Source organism: Schistocerca cancellata, chromosome 9, assembly GCF_023864275.1.
Source record: "Schistocerca cancellata isolate TAMUIC-IGC-003103 chromosome 9, iqSchCanc2.1, whole genome shotgun sequence".
In the NCBI taxonomy this organism is placed as follows: Eukaryota; Metazoa; Arthropoda; class Insecta; order Orthoptera; family Acrididae; genus Schistocerca; species Schistocerca cancellata.
Window position 1 is genome coordinate 94,305,475 of NC_064634.1, and position 26,004 is coordinate 94,331,478.

General features: G+C 38.4%; 1 protein-coding gene across 1 annotated transcript in view; it reads right to left on the reverse strand.

The window, feature by feature from the left end:
- Positions 1-7,130: 7,130 nt before the first annotated feature.
- The window catches only part of LOC126101213 (uncharacterized), a 194,961-nt gene continuing 176,087 nt past the window's right edge, over positions 7,131-26,004 (reverse strand). The window contains exon 7 of the mRNA XM_049911905.1: positions 7,131-10,327. Coding sequence (XP_049767862.1) covers positions 10,309-10,327 — 19 coding nt within the window. The 3' untranslated portion in view covers positions 7,131-10,308. The remainder of the gene's footprint in view (positions 10,328-26,004) is intronic.

Here is a 26,004-nt window from a genome sequence, read left to right on the forward strand (position 1 = left end):
TAATATGGTAATGGTGCTTCAAGAAAATTGGCTCACAAAAACCATACTGAAAAGCTTTTGCAGGATTTTGCATATCTGTCTTCCACGAAAAACAATATTTTTCGATCACAAGACAATTTTGACATTTGTCAGGTACCTCATTGAGACTTGACATTATTTCTTAATTGTGTTGTTTACATATGTAAGTAAATGTGCCTGCTGTCTCGTATTTAGTGTAGCTCATGGATCACTGTGACTGAAAAAGAGAACCAAACTTCTCTCTTAAACAATATGTAGAGGAGAGCTTTTCACGTAGTAAGTACAATACATACAGTATAATATACAAAATGTAAGACTTTGTTGTATCAAACAGTGGAAACTCGAGGTTGGTATATCAACACACACACACACACACATGCATGTGTGCCAATATACACATACAATTACACATACACATACACACACAACCACACACACATATACACACAAACAAGCACACATGATCTCTACCACCAGCAGCTCCAACTGAAGTGCGACTGTCACATGAACAGCAATGAGGAGTAGTGCATGTAAGGTGGTGGAATAGCAGGATATGTGTGGGGGAGAGAGAAAAACACAGTCTGGCAGAGCGTGCAGGGATTAGAGACTGCCTGGTGCAGTGCTGGAAGGTGGGGTGTGGCAGAAAAAATGGGAACAGGAAAATATACTAAAAAAAAATGGCACAACCATGAGCAGCTGCATGGAACCCTACTGTGCCATCGTGTTTATGAACCATCTAGAGGAAATCTCATCTGGTTCAGGTTCATCGATGGTATTTCCATGATCTGGACTAGGGGGCCAAGACACCCTATCTCCATTCCTTCACAACCTCAACACCTTCTCTTCCATCCACTTCACCTGTACCTCCTCAACCCATAGTGCTACCTTCCTAGGTGTTGACCTCATCCTCTCTGATGGCTCCTTCCACAGTTATGTCCACATTAAACTCATCAATCACCAACAGTACTCGCATTTTGACAGATGCCATGCCTCCCACACCCAGGGATGGTGTATTTGCAGTGACAAGAACTCCCTTTCCCAGTATGCTGAGGGGTCTCACTAAGGCCTTCACAGACAGGCACTATCTCCCGGACCTAGTCCACAAACAGATTTCCCATGCCATTTTCCCACACACCCCTAATCTCCACCATCCCCAAGAGCCACCTGCAGAAGAGAGCCCCCTTCATCACCCAGTACCACAGTGGACTGGAACAATTGAATGACATCTTTTGTCAGTGCTTTGACTATCAATCATCAAGCCCTGAAATGATGGACTTCCTAACCTACATCCTTCCCACCCCTCCCAAAGTGGCGTTTCATCAGCCACCCAACCCTGACACCATCCTAGTCCACCCCTAGGCAACTCCCAAAGTCAGCCCCTTGCCACTGGGATCATATCCCTGTGTTAGACCCAGGCGCGTAATGGGGCCCCTTAGGGATATGGCTGCAAGGGAGGGGAAGAAAACCGATGTGCACTCCATGTGCATACTGGGGGGAGTCATTCGAGATGTGGAAAGGGTCCTTCCAGTTGCCATGAAGGGTACAGGGTGCACCCATCTGCAGGTGGTCGCTCATGTCGGCACCAATGATGTCTGTCGCTATGGATCCGAGGAAATCCTCTCTGGCTTCCAGCGGCTATCTGATTTGGTGAAGACTGCCAGTCTCGCTAGCAGGATGAAAGCAGAGCTCACGATCTGCAGCATCGTCAACAGGACTGACTGTGGACCTTTGGTACATAGCCGAGTGGAGGGTCTGAATCAGAGGCTGAGATGGTTCTGCAACCGTGTGGGCTACAGATTCCTCGACTTGCGTCATAGGGTGGTGGGGTTTCGGGTTCCACTGGAAAGGTCAGGAGCGCACCACACACAGCAGGCGGCTACACGGGTAGCAGGGATTGTGTGATGTGGACTGGGCGTTTTTTTAGGTTAGATGGCCTCGGGCAAGTACAGAAAGGGCAACAGCCTCAAAGAGGGTGGGGCAAAGTCAGGACATGCGGGACCACGCAGCAATTGGTATTGTAATTGTAAACTGTCGAAGTTGCGTTGGTAAAGTACCGGAACTTCAAGAGCTGATAGAAAGCACCGAAGCTGAAATCGTTATAGGTATGGAAAGCTGGCTGAAGCCAGAGATAAATTCTGCCGAAATTTTTACAAAGGCCCAGATGGTGTTTAGAAAGGATAGATTGCATGCAACTGGTGGTGGCGTGTTTGTCGCTGTTAGCAGTAGTTTATCCTGTAGTGAAGTAGAAGTGGATAGTTCCTGTGAATTATTATGGGTGGAGGTTATACTCAACAACCGAGCTAGGTTAATAATTGGCTCCTTTTACCGACCTCCCGACTCAGCAGCATTAGTGGCAGAACAACTGAGAGAAAATCTGGAATACATTTCATATAAATTTCCTGGGCATATTATAGTCTTAGGTGGAGATTTCAATTTACCAGATATAGACTGGGACACTCAGATGTTTAGGACGGGTGGACAGAACATCGAGTTGCATTATACTGAGTGCACTATCTGAAAATTACCTCGAGCAATTAAACAGAGAACTGACTCTTGGACCTACTGATAACAACCAGACCCGAACTTTTCAACTCTGTAAGCGCAGAACAGGGAATCAGCGATCATAAGGCCATTGCAGCAACCCTGAATATGGAAGTAAATAGGAATATAAAGAAAAGGGGGAAAGGTTTATCTATTTAGCAAGAATAATAGGAGGCAGATTTCAGACTACCTAACAGATCAAAACAAAAATTTCTGTTCCGACACTGACAATGTTGAGTGTTTATGGAAAAAGTTCAAGGCAATCGTAAACTGCGTTTTAGACAGGTATGTGCCGAGTAAAACTGTGAGGACGGGAAAAACCCACCCTGGTTCATCAACAAAGTTAGGAAACTACTGCGAAAGCAAAGAGAGCTTCACTCCAAATTTAAACGCAGCCAAAACCTCTCAGACAAACAGAAGCTAAACGATCTCAAAGTTAGCGAAAGGAGAGCTATGCGTGAAGCGTTCAGTGAATTCAAAAGTAAAAGTATATGTACCGACTTGACAGAAAATCCTAGAAAGTTCTGGTCTTACGTTAAATCAGTAAGTGGATCGAAACAGCATATCCAGACACTCTGGGATGATAATGGCATTGAAACAGAGGATGACACTCGTAAAGCTGAAATACTAAACACCTTTTTCCAAAGCTGTTTCACAGAGGAAGACCGCACTGCAATTCTTCCTCTAAATGCTCAAACGAACGAAAAAATGGCTGACATCGAAATAAGTGCCCAAGGAATAGAAAAGCAAGTGAAATCACTCAACAGAGGAAAGTCCACTGTACCTGACGGGATACCAATTCGATTCTACACAGAGTACGCGAAAGAACTTGCCCCCCTTCTAACAGCCGTGTACCGCAAGTCACTAGAGGAATGGAAGGTTCCAAATGATTTGAAAGCAGTACAGGTAGTTTCAGTTTTCAAGAAGGGTCGTCGAGCAGATGCGCAAAACTATAGGCCTATATCTCTGACATCGATCTACTGTAGAATTTTAGAACATGTTTTTTGTTCGCATATCATGTCATTTCTGGAAACCCAGAATCTACTCTGTAGGAATCAACATGGATTCCGAAAACAGCGATCGTGTGATACCTTACTCGCTTTATTTGTTCATGAGACCCAGAAAATATCAGATACGGGCTCCCAGGTAGATGCCATTTTCCTTGACTTCCGGAAGGCATTCGATACAGTTCCGCACTGTCACCTGATAAACAAAGTAAGATCCTACGGAGTATCAAACCAGCTGTGTGGCTGGATTGATGAGTTTTTAGCAAACAGAACACAGCATGTTGTTCTCAATGGAAAGACGTCTACAGACGTTAAAGTAACCTCTGGCGTGCCACAGGGGAGTGTTATGGGATCATTGCTTTTCACAATATATATAAATGACCTAGTAGATAATGTCGGAAATTCTATTCGGCTTTTCGCGGATGATGCTGTAGTGTACATAGAAGTTGCAGCATTAGAAAACTGCAACGAAATGCAGGAAGATCTGCAGCTGATAGGCACTTGGTGCAGGGAGTGGCAACTGACCCTTAACATAGACAAATGTAATTTATTGCCAATACATAGAAAGAAGGATCCTTTATTGTATGATTATATGATAGTAGAACAAACACTGGTAGCAGTTACTTCTGTAAAATATCTGGGAGTATGCGTACAGAACGATTTGAAGTGGAATGATCATATAAAATTAATTGTTGGGAAGGTGGGTGCCAGGTTGAGATTCATTGGGAGAGTCCTTAGAAAATGTTGTCCATCAACAAAGGAGGTGGCTTACAAAACACTCATTCGACTTATACTTGTGTATTGCTCGTCAGTGTGGGATCCGTACCAGGTCAGGTTGACAGAGGAGGTAGAGAAGATCCAAAAAAGAGCGGTGCATTTCGTCACAGGGTTATTTGGTAAGCGTGATAGCGTTACAGAGATGTTTAGCAAACTCAAGTGGCAGACTCTGCAAGAGAGGCGCTCTGCATCACAGTGTAGCTTGCTGTCCAGGTTTAGAGAGGGTGTGTTTCTGGATGAGGTATCGAATATAATGTTTCCCCCTACTTATACCTCCCGAGGAGATCACAAATGTAAAATTAGAGAGATTTGAGCTTGCATGGAGGCTTTCAGGCAGTTGTTCTTCCCACAAACCATATGCGACTGGAACAGGAAAGGGAGGTAATGACACACCGTTGGGTGGCTTGTGGAGTATAAATGTAGATGTAGATGTCCTGTCACAGGTTTTTCTAACCCCATCAAAGGCTGACCCACAAGCAAAAGCAGCCAAGTTGTATACCAACTCTGCCACAATGATTGTGTATCTTTTTTTATTGGTACGACTACCAACCGGCTGTCCATCAGTATGAACAGCCACCACCAAACTATGGCCAAGAGCAAAGTATATAATCCTGTGGCACAACAAGCAACTGAATACAATGTGCTGAATTTCAATGACTGCTTCACAATCCAGCCATCTGGATCCTCCCATCAGCCACCATCTTTTCTGAACTGCGCAGATGGGAATTATCCTTACAAAACTTTCTTCAGTCTTGAAATTATCCTGACCTCAACCTATGCTAACCTAATGTCCTCACATGCTCCACCCCAACACTTTCAGCCCCCTTGTCCTATTACTTCCCCCTGTTTCACATTCCGTCTCTGGTTGCAGTCAGTTTATTTACTGATTGTCATTTTTTATTAGCAGTTTACTATTGCTATTTGAGTTTACATATTGTCATTTTGTCATTTGGAGATAGTGAATCAGCTGTGGATGCTAGAAACATCTCTGACATATTCTTTGTTTGAGTTCGATAGAGGGGTGACAGCAGTAATGGCAGCCAGATACATGTGCACCATGTTTGCAGATAATGCCATTGGACAGATCATGGCAAGAAAATGGTTTTCTTTTGAAATGAAAGGTTCTACACATTCAGAAAGACGTTTGGGTATTGAAGACTGTTTAAAGGCATTAATCCTCAATGACCCACATCAGTGTACTCAAGAAGTGATAAATAAGGCGAACTGTGATCATTACACCATCATGCAACTGTTGCATGCAGTGAGAAAGCTTCAAAAATTGGATGTATGGATAACGGATGCTCTAAGCCAAAATCACAATATCAGCTGGTGGCCATATGTGTATCTTTGCATGTTTGTCATCAACTAGCTCTTGAACAACGTTGACCATTCCTATACTGTGTTGTTACTGGTGATGAGAAATGGTATCTTTATGTTAACGTAAGGAAAAGAAAGGAATGGTTGAGTGTAAATAAACAGCAACTTCCTGTAGAAAGACTTGTGTGCATCACAAAAGATAACATTATGTGTCTTGTGAAACAGTGACTGTGTGGTGTACTAGTAACCGTCACTGCTGTTATTTATTGTCAACAAATGAAATGTCTTGCAGATGCAGTCCAAGAACAACAACCAGGAAGACTGTGTGAAGTGATGCTGCTACATGATAACAACTGCCTGCTTTTTGCTAGACTGACAAAAATCATTATACAGAAGCTGGGTTGTAAAGTCATTCCACACCCACCTAATGCACCTAATCTTACACCCTCAGACTTAAAGGAACTTGCTTTCTGAATGAAAATGGGCTTCAAACATGGCTCAATGAGTTCTTCGCCTCAAAACCATGTGATTTCTACAGTCCCAGAATTGAAAAGTCACCCCAGAGTTGGCAGACTGTTTTAAATATTGAAGGAGAATACATTATTGATGACTTAAGTCCGTGTTATGCGTATCTGTTGTGTTTATTAAACTTATGGAAACAAGTTATGAACTTTTGCACCAACCCAATACTTTGCAAATGCAACAGCTATACTTCGAGTTCATTGTTGTGATGATTCCACCATATGATGCTGGCCTCAGCATGGTTCTCATGGTAAGAACTGTTGACAGAGAGATGCCTTGGAAAAGCATCAGTTTTGAACTTTGCCACTACGCATGTGGGAAGGAGTCATGTACAGCCCAGGATGCAGGCAGTCAAGTGTTGCAGCGGATGTGCTGTGCTTTCCACTTCTGGCTTCTGTTCTGTAAACACAAGCCTACCCTGTTCTCTCATGTTCCACCCGGGACCTTGGTTGAAGGGCTATTTCCAAACAGATGCAAGTTCCTGAGCTACATCTTCTGCATCCCTTTACTCTGAAAGAAAACTATTATATGGCCTGATTTTTACCAGATTTGCACCTCTTGTTCTTAAAAGGAACTGAGCTACATGCCAACCCACCTATACCCCTCCTGATCATTCCTGTGTAATGCAATGGATTTGTGCACTGCCCTTTTTGGAAGTAAGTGGGGGTTTTTTGTCAACTCAAAACAGTACACAACAGTCATTTGTTTACCTTTTCATTCTTCTTGTTTTTCCCACCCACTCCATTTGACATAAGCTGTCACTCCAGCTGGCTTCATTGCCATAGCAAGTATGTGTGTATGTTCTGTACATGCATTTTTGAGTGAGATTGGATGTTAAAATATTAAAATCACAAAGCTGACTTCTGGAATTCAAAAACAACCATGAGAGAGTGAAGGAGATTAGAGGGACAAATCAAAGTTAAATGTATAACTGTGCTTTTAAACATTATTTATTGATTGAATTAAGAAAAGATATAACTATTTACATTTTAATCAAAAATAAAAAAGAGAAAATAAGTTTTTTTTAAATACTGCTGGTTTTCAAGAATGATAATGTACTCATTTTGTATAAAACAGTCACAAAACATATGAATAAAAGATAAATCCTATAATATGGAATTTTAAACAATTCTTTTTTATGTTACTGATGCATGTAGGGTGATCATTTTGATTGGAGGAAATCTGAACTAGTAATTTTTGAAGCTGTTATTAATAACTGATTGAAGATTGATTTAATATACTATAATACTGATATACATAGGTAACATAAAAATTACTAAATTTCTAGAACAATATTACAACCTTAAACATTTAAAGCAACTACTGAGAGAATATCTGCACTGTTGAAATGACCACCATACTGCTTGCATTGGTTGTTTCCTAGAAATTTCTGTACTCATTTTGTAATTCACATCAATTCTAATGCAATACAATGTCCTGTCAAATATTCAAACTATTGTATTTGTGAAACAGTGAAAGACCAAAAGATGGCCAAACAATACTCTTTATCAGAAATGCATTACTTGAGGCTATTACTGACATATATTTATATATATCTAGATATTATTGTCACAATTTATTATCTTTCTTTGTAGAATTAGGCAATGCAGAGAAACATGAGCTCTCTTGAGGTAGCAAACTCAACCACGTACCAGTAGGATCAAGTATTTTGAAATTACTGTAAAGGCTGCACCATATGTAAGGTAATAATTTCTTAAAGAATCATAACTGTATCATATGAACTCAAATTAATAATGGCAGCTAAATACATCTACAGAGAACAGAAATGATATTGATGAGCTGCATCAATCCTTGGACAAGATGCAAAGTTCACTGCCTCTATATCAAAGGAAATTATGCCTTTTGAAAACTAACTATGCTGTTTCAGTCTAAACATTGTGCTGAGTATTTTTAGTTACACATTCATGTCAAAGTGGCTGTATTGATTCAATACAAATAAAGCAAACTTGGTCAATAATTTTAAAATTAAATATATGCAAAATCTAAGCAACTGCTTTCCAAAGCTGTTGTATTAAAGAACACAAAATGTACATCGATCTTATGCACAATATAGACATATACATTTATATACATACTTTTTTCAAGGTTAATGATATTTACAGAGTAATTACAATAATTTAACACAACTTTAAATTATCTAGTTGGTGCTTTTTAATTATAATTGAGGTACTATTGTCTGTTATGATTAGAGAGAAATACCAGATTTGTTTCTGACCAACAGAAATTATCTTTAATCATTTATGAGGATAATTGAATGTGTAATTTAGCTCCTGTCAGACACTGACTACATACTATCTTCTGGTAGATCTCTTGCAAATTTACATAGGAAGCAAGCATAATATAATTTTAGTAGGAATGAGTCTGTGAACGAGTGTTCACATTATCACATGGTATATTTAAAATGAGAGAGCTAATTTACTTGCCCTTGATTTTGTTGCTGCTGTGAATTACACGTATGTTCATCACTGTTATTCCTTCATGTAACATAGGCACAAATAATAATATAAAATTGCGATCTGGCAGGTTGGCATTTAAACATGCTTTAATTTCTTTATATTAAAATTATTTCTATATAAAATGACTTTATCAGATCTTTTCAAAACAGAACTGCTGTCTTCATGACAGTATAGTCTTAGTTGTACTATTTTGACAAACTGGATACAAATTTTATAACTATTCTTTTATAGCTTGTTGAATTCTATTTTCAGCTGCAGCAGACAAACAACAGATGAATAATTTAAGAATGATTTCATTCTGAAAAATAGTCAGTTGGCATACAAATTGATGTTATGTAACAGTCAGCAATATATTTGATGGTAAGATTCTTATGTCTGGTATTTTGAATATCTGCATTTAATTAACTTACAATCTCTGTATAAGGTTACTCAATAGACTGTGAAGTACTGTAAAAATAACTTTACAGATGATGTAGTAACTAAAGACACTCCCCCTATTAGTTATATGTTATAATAACTGAAGATCCTTTGGAACCACTTTGCCTAACCTGTTGCGTCTGCGGCATTTTCAATGACTGTTCTGAGTCTTCATTTCAGAAACAGTCAGCAAACCTTTGCATCAGAAAGCATTGTTTCAATGGGGCTGCTGTAACCTTTTTTAAAAAGTTTTTTTTCAATAGTACAGCTATATAAGCTGCCATTGTTTGACTACAATAAGTTAATTTTTTTCTTATAACATTACATTGAGACACGAGCATAACAGTAACTACAGTTCAGTTTTAAAACACACAGCATCAAGCTGAAACGACCATTCAAATAAGCATGTATGTGGCAAGTAGTGCTAAACATGCCTTTGACAGACAACTGATGGTGTGGGTTCCAACTTCTACCTCTTTAGCATCAGTACTTATAAATCAGGTTCTTGAATATGAAGAACTCAACATAGTACACTGCTTATCTAAGACTCTGCACATTGCTGACAACAACACATATTAGCAACACTATTTTTTCAGAACTTTTAGTTACATAAAATTGAAGTACCTGCAGTTGTAACTAACAGCATCACATCTTTGAAGAACAGCAGACACAGATCACAACATTCATTGTACACATAATGCAAAAGTTCTCTATTAAATATTTGGTATCTCCATTACACTTAGCATCCTATCAGTCACTTCTCCATATCTCACTCAATGTGACGAAGACATCTACGGAAAACAGGTTTTGTAAAGACACTAATTTAAAGATAGCTGTCCACATATTTTTACGCAATAATGGCAATAAAGAGGGGAAAAGTGAAATATTTAACGTTATTCATCTCTTTCCCTACATATAAATAGTTATAATTAAGTCTTTGGTATGAATTTCTTTTAATACAAGAGGATCTGGCACGAATGCATCCCAGAACTTGCGGACTCTCTCTGGTTACACACAGTTTATTTGACACAAAAGTCACAGTCTAATCAGAAGTTTCCAGCTGTCACCTATGTGGCTTGCATTACAATCATGTCTGCACAGTGGCAACCATTGTCACTGCAATTTGAGCTCATGGAGGCATGTAAAAGCGTTCTCTGCTAAGGCGAGCAGGCAGGAGGCAGGTTGATTTTTGGACAGTGAGACGATCTACTGCAGCTCCTATGCTCTGTCCCTCACTCTTCTGTTTCTGAGCTGCATACAAAAAAAGATGTAACTATATAAAAAAATTCATGTTATCATCACAAAAATATAAATATATATGTAGTTTGTGTTTCTCAGAACGTACAACGTTAAAGTTGTCAAATTTATTGTAAAAGATACATAGGAAGCTGAAAAAGAATCATTAGCACCTTTTTCATACAAAAGTTTCAATAGATGAAAAAATACAGAGAACGAAAGTTTGAAATTAATTTATAGATATTACCACAGTACTATTTACAGTTATAATTTTTTATTACACAGGACCAAATTAAAATTACAGTGTAAGGTCATGACTATAAAAAAACTGCTGCAATGTACATTTGTACAGGCATTATTGCACATCAACAAGTGCAATATCACTTTTACATGTACGGATAAATGTATTTTTTGTACAGTCTTAGTTTCAGTGAGCTATGTTAAATATATTCTTACCTTTTAGTTCATTATAAATCTTTAGTCCCATATATAGTGGCGTCTGGGAACAAAATTTTTATTGCTGTGGTGTTAAGTTTAAAACTTTCTTTATGAGCAGTGCTGTAATAATGCTTGAAATGGTAATTTTCAAGTTTGAAATGCTTATTGTAGAGGAAAATAAAAATTTCATAAATGTATGAAGAAGGTACAGTTAGTATTGTTAAGTAATGGGGAACATGGGTCTCTGTTTGTCATCACTTCACTAAATCACATACCAAATAAAGTAGCAGTTTCACCTGACATGATGGAAAGGTAAGGATTTTTCAGCAGCTACATTACTTGTCCATTCTGTTTCACTTGAAAATAAAGTTTTGGACATCATGAAGTCCCATATCAGTCCCTGAATGCTATACTAAATTAAGATGTGTAACATGCTTTTCTTTTTAATTCTTCCTGAAGATTAGTACCTTAATGTTCAAATAGCTCTGTTGTGTTTTCCAGTATCACATTTGATTTTGTAAACCATGCATTGCTTATTTACAGATTTGAAGAGAAGAGAATTAGGGACACTGCCCTACAATGGCTTAAATCCTACTTACTAAACAGAAAGCAAAGAATTAACATCGCTTTAAATAGGGCAAATTATTATTCTGACTGGAAAAATATATCTCAAGGTGTTCCACAAGTCTCCATATTAGACCCAGTCCTATTTCTCTTGTATGTTAATGACTTACTATTAAATATCAGCTCCCTATATCCCTTGTTCATTCTATTTGGTACAGGTCTTACAGACTTGACAAGTATTCTATGATGGGTCACAATAGCATTTTGTAAGCTATCTCCTCTGGAGACTCTTGAATTTTGTTAGCATCCCACCAATGAATCGAAGTATGCCACCTGCTTTACCTATGACAGTGTATGTGATTGTTTCCTTTCATATCTCAATGAATTGTTAAAACCCCCTCAGGTATTTGTATGAGTTGCTTGATTCCAGTTGTGATGCATTGATACTGTAGTCATAGGATACTACATTTCTGAGTATTTAAAACAAGTCACCAATGCTTGCCCCTCTTTTGAAATCTTACCAAAATACTAAAAGGTATCAGATAGATTATATAATGGTAAGACAGAGATTTAGAAACCAGGTTTTAAATTGTAAGACATTTCCTGGGGCAGATGTGGATTCTGACCACAATCTATTGGTTATGAACTGCAGATTGAAACTGAAGAAACTGCAAAAAGGTGGGAATTTAAGGAGATGGGACCTGGATAAACTGAAAGAACCAGAGGTTGTAGAGAGTCTCAGGGAGAGCATAAGGGAACAATTGACAGGAATGGGGGAAAGAAATACAGTAGAAGAAGAATGGGTAGCTCTGAGGGATGAAGTAGTGAAGGCAGCAGAGGATCAAGTAGGTAAAAAGACGAGGGCTAATAGAAATCCTTGGGTAACAGAAGAAATATTGAATTTAATTGATGAAAGGAGAAAATATAAAAATGCAGTAAATGAAGCAGGCAAAAAGGAATACAAACATCTCAAAAATGATATCGACAGGAAGTGCAAAATGGCTAAGCAGGGATGGCTAGAGGACAAATGTAAGGATGTAGAGGCTTGTCTCACTAGGGGTAAGATAGATACTGCCTACAGGAAAATTAAAGAGACCTTTGGAGAGAAGAGAACCACTTGTATGAATATCAAGAGCTCAGATGGCAAACCAGTTCTAAGCAAAGAAGGGAAGGCAGAAAGGTGGAAGGAGTATATAGAGGGTTTATACAAGGGCGATGTACTTGAGGACAATATTATGGAAATGGAAGAGGATGTAGATGAAGACGAAATGGGAGATAAGATACTGCGTGAAGAGTTTGACAGAGCACTGAAAGACCTGAGTTGAAACAAGGCCCCGGGAGTAGACAACATTCCATTTGAACTACTGATGGTCTCGGGAGAGCCAGTCATGACAAAACTCTACCATCTGGTGAGCACGATGTATGAGACAGGCGAAATACCCTCAGACTTCAAGAAGAATATAATAATTCCAATCTCAAAGAAAGCAGGTGTTGACAGATGTGAAAATTACCGAACTATCAGTTTAATAAGTCACAGCTGCAAAATACTAACGCGAATTCTTTACAGACGAATGGAAAAACTGGTAGAAGCCGACCTCGGGGAAGATCAGTTTGGATTCCGTAGAAATGTTGGAACACGTGAGGCAATATTGACCTTACGACTTATCTTAGAAGAAAGATTAAGAAAAGGCAAACCTACGTTTCTAGCATTTGTAGACTTAGAGAAAGCTTTTGACAATGTTAACTGGAATACTCTCTTTCAAATTCTGAAGGTGGCAGGTGTAAAATACAGGGAGCGAAAGGCTATTTACAGTTTATACAGAAACCAGATGGCAGTTATAAGAGTTGAGGGGCATGAAAGGGAAGCAGTGGTTGGGAAAGGAGTAAGACAGGGTTGTAGCCTCTCCCCGATGTTATTCAATCTGTATATTGAGCAAGCAGTAAAGGAAACAAAAGAAAAATTTGGAGTAGGTATTAAAATTCATGGAGAAGTAGTAAAAACTTTGAGGTTCGCCGATGACATTGTAATTCTGTCAGAGACAGCAAAGGACTTGGAAGAGCAGTTGAACGGAATGGACAGTGTCTTGAAAGGAGGATATAAGATGAACATCAACAAAAGCAAAACGAGGATAATGGAATGTAGTCAAATTAAGTCGGGTGATGCTGAGGGAATTAGATTAGGAAATGAGACACTTAAAGTAGTAAAGGAGTTTTGCTATTTAGGGAGTAAAATAACCGATGATGGTCGAAGTAGAGAGGATATAAAATGTAGACTGGCAATGGCAAGGAAAGCGTTTCTCAAGAAGAGGAATTTGTTAACATCGAGTATAGATTTAAGTGTCAGGAAGTTGTTTCTGAAAGTATTTGTATGGAGTGTAGCCATGTATGGAAGTGAAACATGGACGATAACTAGTTTGGACAAGAAGAGAATAGAAGCTTTCGAAATGTGGTGCTACAGAAGAATGCTGAAGATAAGGTGGGTAGATCACGTAACTAATGAGGAAGTATTGAATAGGATTGGGGAGAAGAGAAGTTTGTGGCACAACTTGACTAGAAGAAGGGATCGGTTGGTAGGACATGTTTTGAGGTATCAAGGGATCACAAATTTAGCATTGGAGGGCAGTGTGGAGGGTAAAAATCGTAGAGGGAGACCAAGAGATGAATACACTAAGCAGATTCAGAAGGATGTAGGTTGCAGTAGGTACTGTGAGATGAAGAAGCTTGCACAGGATAGAGTAGCATGGAGAGCTGCATCAAACCAGTCTCAGGACTGAAGACCACAACAACAACCAAAATTGGATTGAATATTTGTGTAGCTTTTTATCTGGTAGTACTTCATTATAGATAACTACATCATCAACAGAAAGTCATAAGTTACTATTAATATTTTATACAAGAACATTAACATACAACATTAACATCAGGGGTTCCAGCACATTTCCGTCGGTCATCTTTGAAGTTACTTCTAGATCTGTTTATAACTCTCCATCCAAGATAAGAAACTGCATTCTCCCCACCAAGAAATCCTGAGTTGCACTTTTGATAACAAGCATATGTTTGGTACCAAGTCGAATGCTTTCCGAAATTCAAAGTACTGCACTGACCTGACTCCCTGATCCATGGCTTCCAGCATGTCATATTAGGGAAGTGTGAGTTGAGTTTAGCATGATTGTTTGACTGATGTTTCCAGAATCCATGCTGGTTGGCTCGAAGGAGGTCATTCTGGTCAAGATACTTGTTTATGTTTGAGATTTGAATATATTCTACAGTAGATGAATGTCTTCAAAAACATTGGATGGTAGTTTTGTGGGGCACTTTTTGTACACTTCTTGTATGCCGATGTAACCTTTGCTCTCTTCCAGCTACTGGACACAATTTCTTGTTCAATGTATCTGTGGCATGTTATGGTTAAAATACTGGCTAACTCAGCTGTAAATCCTGTGTAGAATTTGATTGGGGTTCCATTGGGTCCTAAAGCTTTTATCAATTTTAGGAATTTCAGCTGTTTCTCAGCACCATTTTCACTAAATTCTATATCACATTTTCAGTGGTGTGACAGTTAAACGGGGGCAATAGTCTTGGATTTTTGTTGGTAAAGGAACATTTTAAAATGTAGGTCATCATGTATGCATTTGCTTCCTACTTTCAGTTTGACAGCTATAAGTATTTCATTCAGCATCTGTCTATCTACAACTCTGTGCTTTGTTTTACATCTGTTTCTTTAGAAGTTTCTTTGTAATGACTGTACACCATGAAGGATCTATCCCATCATGAACTATTTAACTAGCTACCAGTACATATCTATCCAACACACAGTCAACTTAACTTTTAAACTTGTGCCGTAATTCTTTTACATACTCCTGCCTAGAGCAAAATTTTTCAAGTTCCTCTTTGTGACATGAGACTATTGCTTCTTTATCTAGTTTGCTCAACATTTAAGTTCTTTCTGTTCATCTTAGTGCCTCTTTGTATTTTGGTTAATCATTGTTGCTATGACTGCCTAGTAGTCACTGACATCACATTCAATGTAATAATTTTCAAATATATCAGGTCTATTTGTTGCCATTGCATATAATGTGTTATGTTTGTACTATGCATGGCCTCCTAAACTATCTGTTCTAGGTAGATTTCAGAGAAAACATTTAGCAGTGTTTAGGATGTCATGTCATGTCATACCAACCACTGACAAACCTATAGCTATCCCAAACAAATTGTTGGATGATTAATCTCTCTTCCGATGATGAGAGTATGATTGGGAAATATTCATACTAGTGAACTGTGAGTTTTTTGTTCATCTTGGAGTGAGTCTGGTGGTCAACAGAAAGCTCTGATTATAAGTTTATGTCAACCCTTGATACTGACTCTTGTCCAGACACTCTCAGATGCAAATTCAATTTCTGCCTTGGTGGATTTGAATTTCCTGTTACTGTGACAAATAGATCACCTCCATTTGCCATTAGCCTATCCAATCAGTTGATAGAGTTATCTCAAAAATGTCATTGCTACCTATTTTGGCATCTTGAATAATAACTGCTTTGGTGCTCTTGTAAATAATTTATTTAATGATTAGTTTCATAGCTTAGAAGCCATGTTACCAGGCCAACAACATTATCAGGTTAGATATGTTAACTCATGACATTAAACTTGTAACATAGATGGGTCTGAACAGTCCTTGCCTATGAGTAAATGACTCAATTAGTGATTTGTCAAGTAAGCAGAAAGCATGAGTCTATGATTCCTCAAGCATACCATGCATCTGGAAGGTCTCACATAACCAGTTAACCATTGGACTGAGGCTCAGAACCCATCAAAATTGCTGTGAATGCAGCAGACTGCGATGGATGGAGAAGCAGGCAAGAGAATCTTAATTAAAAGCAACACTAAATTTAAATCAAAGCATGGTATTTCGGTCTGAGTGGACCTTGCAAATAAGAAAAGCTCTACCTATCTCACACAGCACTAAATCAGACTTTGTTTTCCAACATACCAGTAGAGGAATGTTTTGATATTCTGAGAAAAGTGATGTGCGGGTCTAATGTCAATTCTGTGGAATTGAATGACTTGAGACCAATCACAAAACTATTTTCAGTTCCAAGAGACTCTGCATAAACAGACAGCTTAGCTACAGGGTCCCCTCTTAGTCAACTTTTGGCTGAAATATTCGTTCACCATTTTGAACAATAGTTTTTGAATCAAGAATTTTTGAGTACAGAGTGCAGATATTAAATATTGGTTCGGATACATAGGTGATGTGCAGTGTATGTAGACAGGCACTACAAGACAGCTCAACACATTTTTGCATAACTTAAGGAGAAGGTCAACAGAAAAATAATTGGTTCACAATGGAAATTGGCAACAAGCCCATAATCTTCCTAGATCTCATCATTGACAGCAATAAATGGACACATTGTTTCAGAATTTACAGAAAAACTACAACTACAGACACAGTAATACCTACTTGTGCACCACACCCAGTAAAACACAAACATGGAGTTTCCCTCTCAAAGATGCACCATCTCATATCTGTTCCCATGCCAAGAAAGCTTTCAAAGTGAAGTTAGATACAATTAAATTTATTGCCTCAGCCAATGGCTACAATCCTGTCCTAACTGACACATCTTGCATAGGAAACAAAACCTGAAAATTATATCACTCCTCTATGGTCCCTCTGCTGGCCCTTCCATTGTCTGCCAGAAGAGATGTTTAGTACCACACTTAGGATAGGTATCACAGATTCTAGCAAAAACACTGAAACCCTGCAACTTCACTTACCAAACAAAGACCAAAAACTCAAACTGCTAGAAGCCCTGGAATCCAGCAAACATCTGTCCCACAGTCCTGATTTAATCTTACATGACAAAATGCAGCTTAATACTTCCCCTCTTCTAAACTTCACGTAATAGTGTTAGTTTTCCATTACTTCCCAAACAGTCTGTTCCTTCATATTCCTCGATATTTATATGTTTATTCAGTTCATTTTATTTCATTATGACTACTTGTGTACTCAAAATGTTCTGTTGCTACATTTGTTATGTCTTGTTACAATTGTTACATCTTGCTTTTACTTGGTTTGTGTATCACCTTCTGTGTGTAATACTTCTTGAAGTAGTCTTATCAGGTACTAATTTTATTTTATTTTTGTTTATTTAATGTCAACTGTTATATAGGCACTGTTTATTGAGTTTCATGTTAATGTTTTTTTCTGGCTTGCTCCCTTTATATATTGTTTGACTTTTTACCTCATAAACTGCATGAATAGTGCAGTGTCAAAGATAACATTTACTGTGTGTTTGTGCCTCAGTCTAGATGAGTAACATCTTTTCCAATGCTGTTTACAAACGTTTGTTGATGTCCTTGTAAGTGGAAAATCTGTCATCCTGAATAAATTAATTCTGTAGAACATACACAATATAGTGCTTACCATTTATTACTTACAGACTTCTGTGATATAGATGTGAGCCCCAAAGTAAATGGTTTATCAGGCTGCAGTGGTCAAATGACAACAGTAAAGTATCCACATCAAGACTGATACAAAATAGTCAGCACTTCTAATTCTGTGATACTGATCCTAAGGGAAACTGTTCAGAGAGAATTTACTGGATGAATAACAGGAAGAAGGTCACCAAGCACACGCAGTAGATGAGAAATTCAAATCTTTCCTAAAAACTTTCTTACGATGCTATGAATTCCTTTAAAGAGGATAATGACAGTGTAAGCTGATAGAAAGGACAGATAACACCTTGAATCAAAGTATCTTGTGCCAGAAAGAGAGAACTTTATTTATTATTGAGGGCTAGCACTAATCAAAACTTAACTAGCAAACGGACTTGCCAATTTTCATAACACAAGCGGGCACAAGTATGCATTTAAAGAATAGCAGTCTTTACATTACCAAGGAAAATCATGGTTTAATTAAAAAAGTGATAAAATAAACTTACATAATATACACTAAAGCACTATATAATTTAATAGTAATGAAATAAATTTTCATATATTACTCTGTTCCCGTAGAAAGGTGTTGCCCAACAGTAACGACACACTCGAAGCATTAAACAGTGCAGTTGCATCAGATTCCAGACAGCCACTTATTCAATTGCACATTATCTCATAGAGAACTGCCTCATTTTAGGATTGTGTTGTAAGCTCATAATTTGGGTCATTTACTTGCAAAAATCATAATTTTTTCTGACCTAGATCACCTTTTATTTTATATTACTGCAGCTCACTTGGGCTTATGACAACACAGTTTATCACTGTGTTAACTAAAGCAGTAATGAATGGACAGATATTGCTCACAATTATGAAACAACAATCAAACAGTACAAAACAATTTTACTTGTATTTGGCACACTTTTTACATAGACGCACCTGCTCCATGGTTAAAGGTACTCTACAAGCAATATTGCAAAAGCTGACATTGTGTCATCAAAAGACAAAAGCTATGCACTCTGCACAAAAACTTTCATACTTTATTGTCTTTGTGAAAATGCTTTGGTTGATACAGTCTACATAATATGATACAATGCTTATACAGTCCTCAATGTGTTAATCCATACTTCCATACTAACATTATTAAATGTGAAAGTAACTTTTTGTGTAACATTTCATGACTAAACAGATGAAACAATGTCAGTGGAATTTGGTAATGAGCTACATCTTTTTTTTTACATTAGTGAACAAAAATCATGTTAAAAAATTATTAAATTTTTTGCACAATGTACACATTATGTAATGTATAGTGACTACAATAGCGCAATGCATAGATGCCTGCTCCTGCTGATGACCCTCTGCGCACACCACATGGCAGCAACTGCATTATGCAGTGGTGGAGGGGGAGGGGGGATAGGGGTGGCACATCATGAGCTATGCTTACCTGCACAGCTCTTCTAAAATATCATCATATTCTTTAGGAGACAAGATGCCTTTTCATCATAAGTGGAGGCATATAGCTGTGGCCAACAACAGGAAAGAAATTATGAATATTATTGAATTTCACACTCTTTTCACGGAATGCTGTAAGCATCACCATCATTAAATTTTTTTAATTTAACTGCTGCAAAACTCTGAGAGTAGATGTATAGTGTTTGTCCCATCATTTGGTTGTTTCTTATGTAATTGAAAAAGAAAGTCCAGCAAAGCCAAAGCAACTTGACTGCATCCCCTTGAAGATTCTGCACCCAATCAGGTGTAGGGAATCATGCCTTCTTTTGTTTGCTCCTTAGTATGGCTTATGATGCATGGATTGTATATTCATACTTGTCTAGCATAGAAAATCTAAATGATGGCTAGTTTTGGAATACATTGATTTTGTTGCATGGCAAAGCAAGTCTTAATGGCAGTTGGATTATCTTCCTCCATTACATCATAAAACCCCTTAGCACAAAACTTATTTAATCTGTGTCTATTTCATAGTTCATTCTTCTTCTCAGACATGTTTATGCTTTTATTTCCATTAACATGAACTTAAACATGGAAAACCCAGGATGGAATGTAACAGTATTATGAAAAGGATAGTTGCTACTCACCATATAGCGGAGATGCTGTATCATAGATAGGCACAACAGAAAGACAGTCAAACAAGTAAGCTTTGGGTAAAAAGGCCTTCATCAGAATTAGACAACATACACCCACACACAAACACATCTCACACACATATGACCACAATCTCTGGCTGTCTGGCCTGGGCTGGCCCCTGGCTGCGGAGACTGTAGTTGTGTGTGTGTGTGTGTGTGTGTGTGTCTGTTTATCTCTGATGAAGGACTTGTTGGCTGAAAGCTCACTTTTTGACAGTCTTTTTGTTGGGCTTATCTGCAGCTCAGCATCTCTGCTGTATGTCGAGTGTCATTTCCTTTTCATGGTATTGTTAAAAACCAAACTTTCAAGTGGAGGAGACATTGATGTGAAGAGTACTAAATGATACATTGAAATATTCATAAAATATATGCTTGTATTTTGATAAGGGGCACTGTTTCAGTCCTAAACTTGTTCTTCCTTCACAGAATCTCTGGAACATCCTATTGACTGTGAGAACTGAATGCAAATAATCTTTCATACACTTTTCCCTGCCTTGTGGTTCTTTCTGCATTTGCATTTCTTTGCATCATTTTTAATAGCAATAGGTTCTTATCCTTTCCTGATCTGTTATCTCTTTTCCACTGGCAGCCTGCATATTCATGATCCAGTTCATGGCAGGGGCAAGCTTTGCTCTTTCCTCCATAACCTCAGGACATTCTTACAAATCAGCTTCATCTGGTCCTTCTCAACTCAACAAGCTATCTTCTTAGATGTTGATCTCTGCCTCTTAGAATGCTCCATACATATTTTTGTTCATATTAAGTGCACCAACTACCAGCAGTATGTCAACTTGGCAACTGTCCACTGCTCCACATCAAAGTCTTCCTTACGGCCTCACCACCCATGGACACCACAGACTATAGTGGAAATCTGGAGTTGAAATACACCAATAATCTCACAAGAGCCTTTACTGACAGACAGTATCCTATACAGCTCATCCATAAACAGATCTCCCATGCTATCTCCTCTGACACCACTAAACCTTTTAGCCAGCTACCAAACAGCACTCCATCTGGCCTTCAAAACCTTAATCATTCACCAGGGCTTCTGCTACCTACCGATGTGCTCTGAGATGAGGGACATCCCACCCAAAATCCTACCCACATCTTCCAAAGTTTTGTTCCATTTCTCAACCAACCTACAGAATATCCTTGTCCACCCCTATTCCAATCCACCTCCCAGTCCTGCATCCCATGGGTCATTCCCTTGTGGTCGACCCAGGTGCAAGATCTGTCCCACACAGCCACCACTTCCTGTTTCTTACACTATGAAAGACAAGGCCACTTGTGAAAGCAGCCACATTATATATCACCTATGCTGCAATTACTGCACAGCACTCAAGTAGACATGACAAGCAACCAACTGTCTACTCACATGAAAATCCACTGTCAAACTGTGGCAAACTGAAAACTTGACCTTCCAGCTGCCAAACATGTTACACACCACAACACAAGTTACTTCAACAGTTGCTTCACCATGTGTGCCGTTTGGATATTCCCTTCAGACACACTGGTTTCCCTGAACTACACTAGTGAGAATAGTGTACTTAGTGTTCTCGCAGTCCTCCAGGCCTACCTGCCTCGTCTTATGTTTCCACTTCTCGCTCTTGTCCACACCACTCTTTCCCTGTCCACATAATTTCTTCTTCCACCCAACACTCTTCCTTCCCCATCCCCCCAATCCCCCCCCCCCCCATGCGGGCCTGACCCCCCCCTCTCCACCCCATGGTGCTTGCTTTCCTTCTGCCCTTCTGTCCCTCCTCTTCTGCTCTCTCTTCCCATTACAGTCATCTCCATCTCTTTCCTCCCTATCTCCTTACTCATCTCCACTTTACTCTCCTTCACCCCTCCATTTCTCCCCTTCCCTACTTCTCATATTCTCTAACCTCTGAATTCTTTTCGTCTTGTTCCAGAATCACTCACCCACCACACAGTATCCCACTACCCTCTTCTTAACCCACCAGTATCCTATCCAGCTTCCCAAGCAGTAAGGTGTGCCGGTTCCCGGCATGAATCTGCCCAGTGGATTAGTGTCAAGGTCCGGTGTGCTGGCCAGCCTGTGGATGGTTTTTAAGGTGGATTTCCATCTGCCTTCGTGAATGCGGGCTGGTTCCCCTTATTCTGCCTCAGTTACACTATGTTGGCAATTGCTGTGCGAACACTGTCTCCACATATGTGTACACCATAATTACTCTAACACACAAATATCTGGCATTACACTCGTCTGGTATGAGACATTCCTTGGGGGTTCACTGGGGGCTGAACTGCATAATAACCATGGATTTGGTGTGAGTGGAATGATCGTCATTTTCTTAATGAACACAGTATGAAAGAATCATTTTACAAACACTAATGCACTGAATTTAAAATAAAAAAGTTTTTTTTATTTATAAGGTAATAAACATGTAATAGAACTACTATAATACTTATTTACAATGAACACATTGCTGCTCTGAAATGGTGCAGAAGTTAGATTGTACTAAAACACACACACACTTATCTGCAATGAACACATTACTGCACTGAAATTGTGCAGAAGTTATATACACACAAATCAGTTGGTTCTACTGAGAAATTCATCAATGGAGTAGAAGATAAGGAAAGATAAACCTATGTTTCCAGCATTTGTCGACAAAAGAAAGCTTTTGACAACGTCGACTGAAACACTTTCTTTGAAAATCTGAAGGTAGGAGGAGTCTTATACAGGGAACAAAAGGCTATTTACAATTTGTACAGAAACAAGATGGCAGCTGTAACAGTTGAGGGGCATGAAAAGGAAGTAGTGATTGAGAAGGGAGTGAAACAGGGCTATAGCCTATTGCAAAAGTTATTCAGTCTGTAAATTGAGCAAGCAGTAAAGAAAACCAAAGAAAAATATGGAGAAGGAATTAAAGTTCTGGGGAAAGAAATAAAAACATTGAAATTTGCTGATGACATTATCATTCTGTCAGAGACAGCAAAAGACTTGGGAGAGCAGTTGACCAGAATGTATATTGTATTGAAAGGGAGATATATTATAAGATGAACATCAACAAAAGCAAAACAATGACAATGGAATATAGTTGAATTAAATCAGGTGATTCTAAGGGAATTAGATTAGGAAATGAGACACTTAAAGTAGTAGATGAGTTTTTCTAATTGGGCAACAAAATAACTGATGATGGCCAAAGCAGAGAGGATATAAAATGTAGATTGGCAATGGCACAAAAAGCATTTCTGAAGAAGAGAAATTTGTTAATGTCAAATATAGATTCAAATGTTTGGAAGTCTTCTCTGTTGATCCAAGACATCAAGGGATCACCAATTTAGTATTGGAAGGAAGTGTGAGGGATAAAACTAGTAGAAGGAGGCCAAGAAATTAATACAGTAAGCATATTCAGGAGGATGTAGGTTGCAGTAGTTATTCAGAGATGAAGAGGCTCACACAGGATAGAGTAGTGTGGACAGCTGCATGAAACCAGTCTTTGGACTGAAGACCATAACCACAACAACAACAACTACACATACAAGGGAAAAGAGAATTTTATAGTCTAGGCACATCTTTTGGTCTAGTGGTAAAGCAGCTGACTGGAAATCAGGAGGTCACAGAATTGAATCCTGGTGGAACCTTGGATTTTTCAGTGTGCATTTTATTGAGCCCTCACTTCTCAATCATGTGAGGTGTCACCAGAAATGACACATGGGTCAGATTCTATGTAAACCTGTAGGTTCACTTTCCCCAGTTGTATAACAAGTGTAGGTTAAGGACACACAGGTTGCCAAACTGACATCCAGTTGAAAGATATGCACCAGACTAGTGAGCCACACAAAATTATTATTTGTGGTCTACACAAAGGCATTCACAAGTTAACAGAAAATGCCAATTTTATTGTTTAGGTCTTTCAAGGCAGACTTTTTGGAATGATATCTTGTTTTGCTTGTATATAATCATTTATGTGTGCCATGATGAGTTCCCATTAAAGGGTTAGTGTCAGAAAATTTTACAGTGTTCTAAGTTACCATCTCAAAATGTTTTGAGAATAAAGAAAGGCAGGGGATGGATCTATAAATAAAGGTGTCTTGCTGTTCTTCATTTTCATAGATGGGAATTACTATCATATACTTTCAACTTTCAAGAAGTTATTATTATTAAAGACTATCACTTGCTTACAAATATGATGTCTTTTGGGACCTGATAAGCACGTTAGTTGTAAGTTATCTGCTGACTGTATACACCAACCATGATGTTACAAACTGAGGAGAATTTTTTAGAAGCCTATGAATGCACAATTTCAAAACTGAATAAGACAAAGTAAAGGCAAAATGTTGATCATTTACATCAACTTCTGAACCAAATTTTAGAAAAGGTTGAATACTGCCATGTCTATAAGCACTCCAAATCACAAGGTTTTAATAAATTATATGCATTCTTAGCGTTACAGCAAAGGTTGACAAATTCAGTAAAATTACTCTCAAGCACTTTTACTTTCTTTGCATAGCAAGCAGTTGTCATTAATAGAGTAGACTGGTACACCAGGCTGCCATATGCCACATTGCTTGTTATTGTAATGATGCTTACTAGTGGAAATAGTATTGCAATAGATTTTATTGCTGTCAGGACATCTACAGCTTAGTTTTGAACAAGTATTCATTTGATGTTCTCATGTTAATCTACAAAGAAGTATTCCAGGCTAAAGCAGAATGGATGACGATTTTGTGATCCTGAAAATGGCATACAGGTCAAAGAATGTTCAGGTGGGAGAAAACTCTGATTTAAAAAGAGGTTGCGTTGATCTGAAATGCAAAGGAAAAAGTATAAAACAGGACCTCTTATTAAATGCACTCATGGACTTGAGGTAGGTTTTGTGCCCAAAAGCTAAGGGAATGAAACAATGCAAAGCTACTGAACTCTGTTATGAAGATATTATCCAGTTTCATCTTTAGGTGACAACATTGAATAAAATAAATCAACATAAATTTCTGATAAAATTTATGAATGTTTCTTCACCACAGTGCAGAGTAGTGGACACCCAGAATGCAAAATGGAAGAAAACAGTGACAGTGAAGTATACCGTTAAAAAAAGGAATGACGAAGTAGTACCCGTCTGTACTGTCATTTTCCAAGGAGTTTCTGATTTGTGGGTTGGAGGATCGTTTATGCTACCTAATTCATTTCAAAGTAAAATTAAAGCAATAGCAGCCCACAGTTGCAAAAAAGAAATCTTTTGACATAGGTTTCTGCACTGCTATGTGTGCCTTCATCAAATGTAAAACACTCAAACTTGCATGTCATGTATAAAACTAAATATCAAGTGCTAAAGCTTTAGGCAAAAAATGTTTGAAATATTATACATAGAAGGCAAGCCACTATGGGCTGCTCACATTTATCAAGCTATGATAGCATCAGACCCTGTTGCTACCGTAGCTTGATACATGTGAGCAGCTCATAGTGGCTTGCCTTCTATGTACTCTATTTCAAAAATTTTTTGACTAGAGCCTTATCACTTGATATTTAGTTTTATATGTGACATATCAGTTGGATTGTTTTACTTCTGTTGCATGCATTCATACCACTGCTGAAACCTAGGTCAAAAGACTTCGTTTTTACTGCTAGTGCTTTAATTTTACTTTGAAATGAATGGTGTCTTAAATGTAGGGTGCAAGGTTAAAGACAATAGTGTGGAAGTGTTGGCCACAGAAGGAAGAGGTTCATTCTGTGGGAGCCCTGTACCCAGCCATAATATGAAGGATCATGGTTGTGTGCAGAGGTGTCTGAAAGTTGATGGAGACCATCAGCCACATAGTCATTATGATTCATGACAACTGCGGTAGTCTTCACCATATGCCTCACTGACAACAGCCAACCAAACCCCACTTAGAATCTTGTTTAAAACACTTTCAACCTCCTTCCAACTGTGATCTCCCTCCCCTTCCACCTAGACATCCTCGGTAATCTTTCAGGTATTTGTCACTTATAACCTGACCTCAGATTACTAAATCACTCCCCAGTGAGTCCAAAATTGCACACAGTATCAGTATCCTGAAAACTAATCCAGACTATAACATCTTTCCCACAGACAAAGGCTCCACCACAGTGATCATGAATTGTAGTGTCTATGTGGCTTAGGGCCTCTGCCA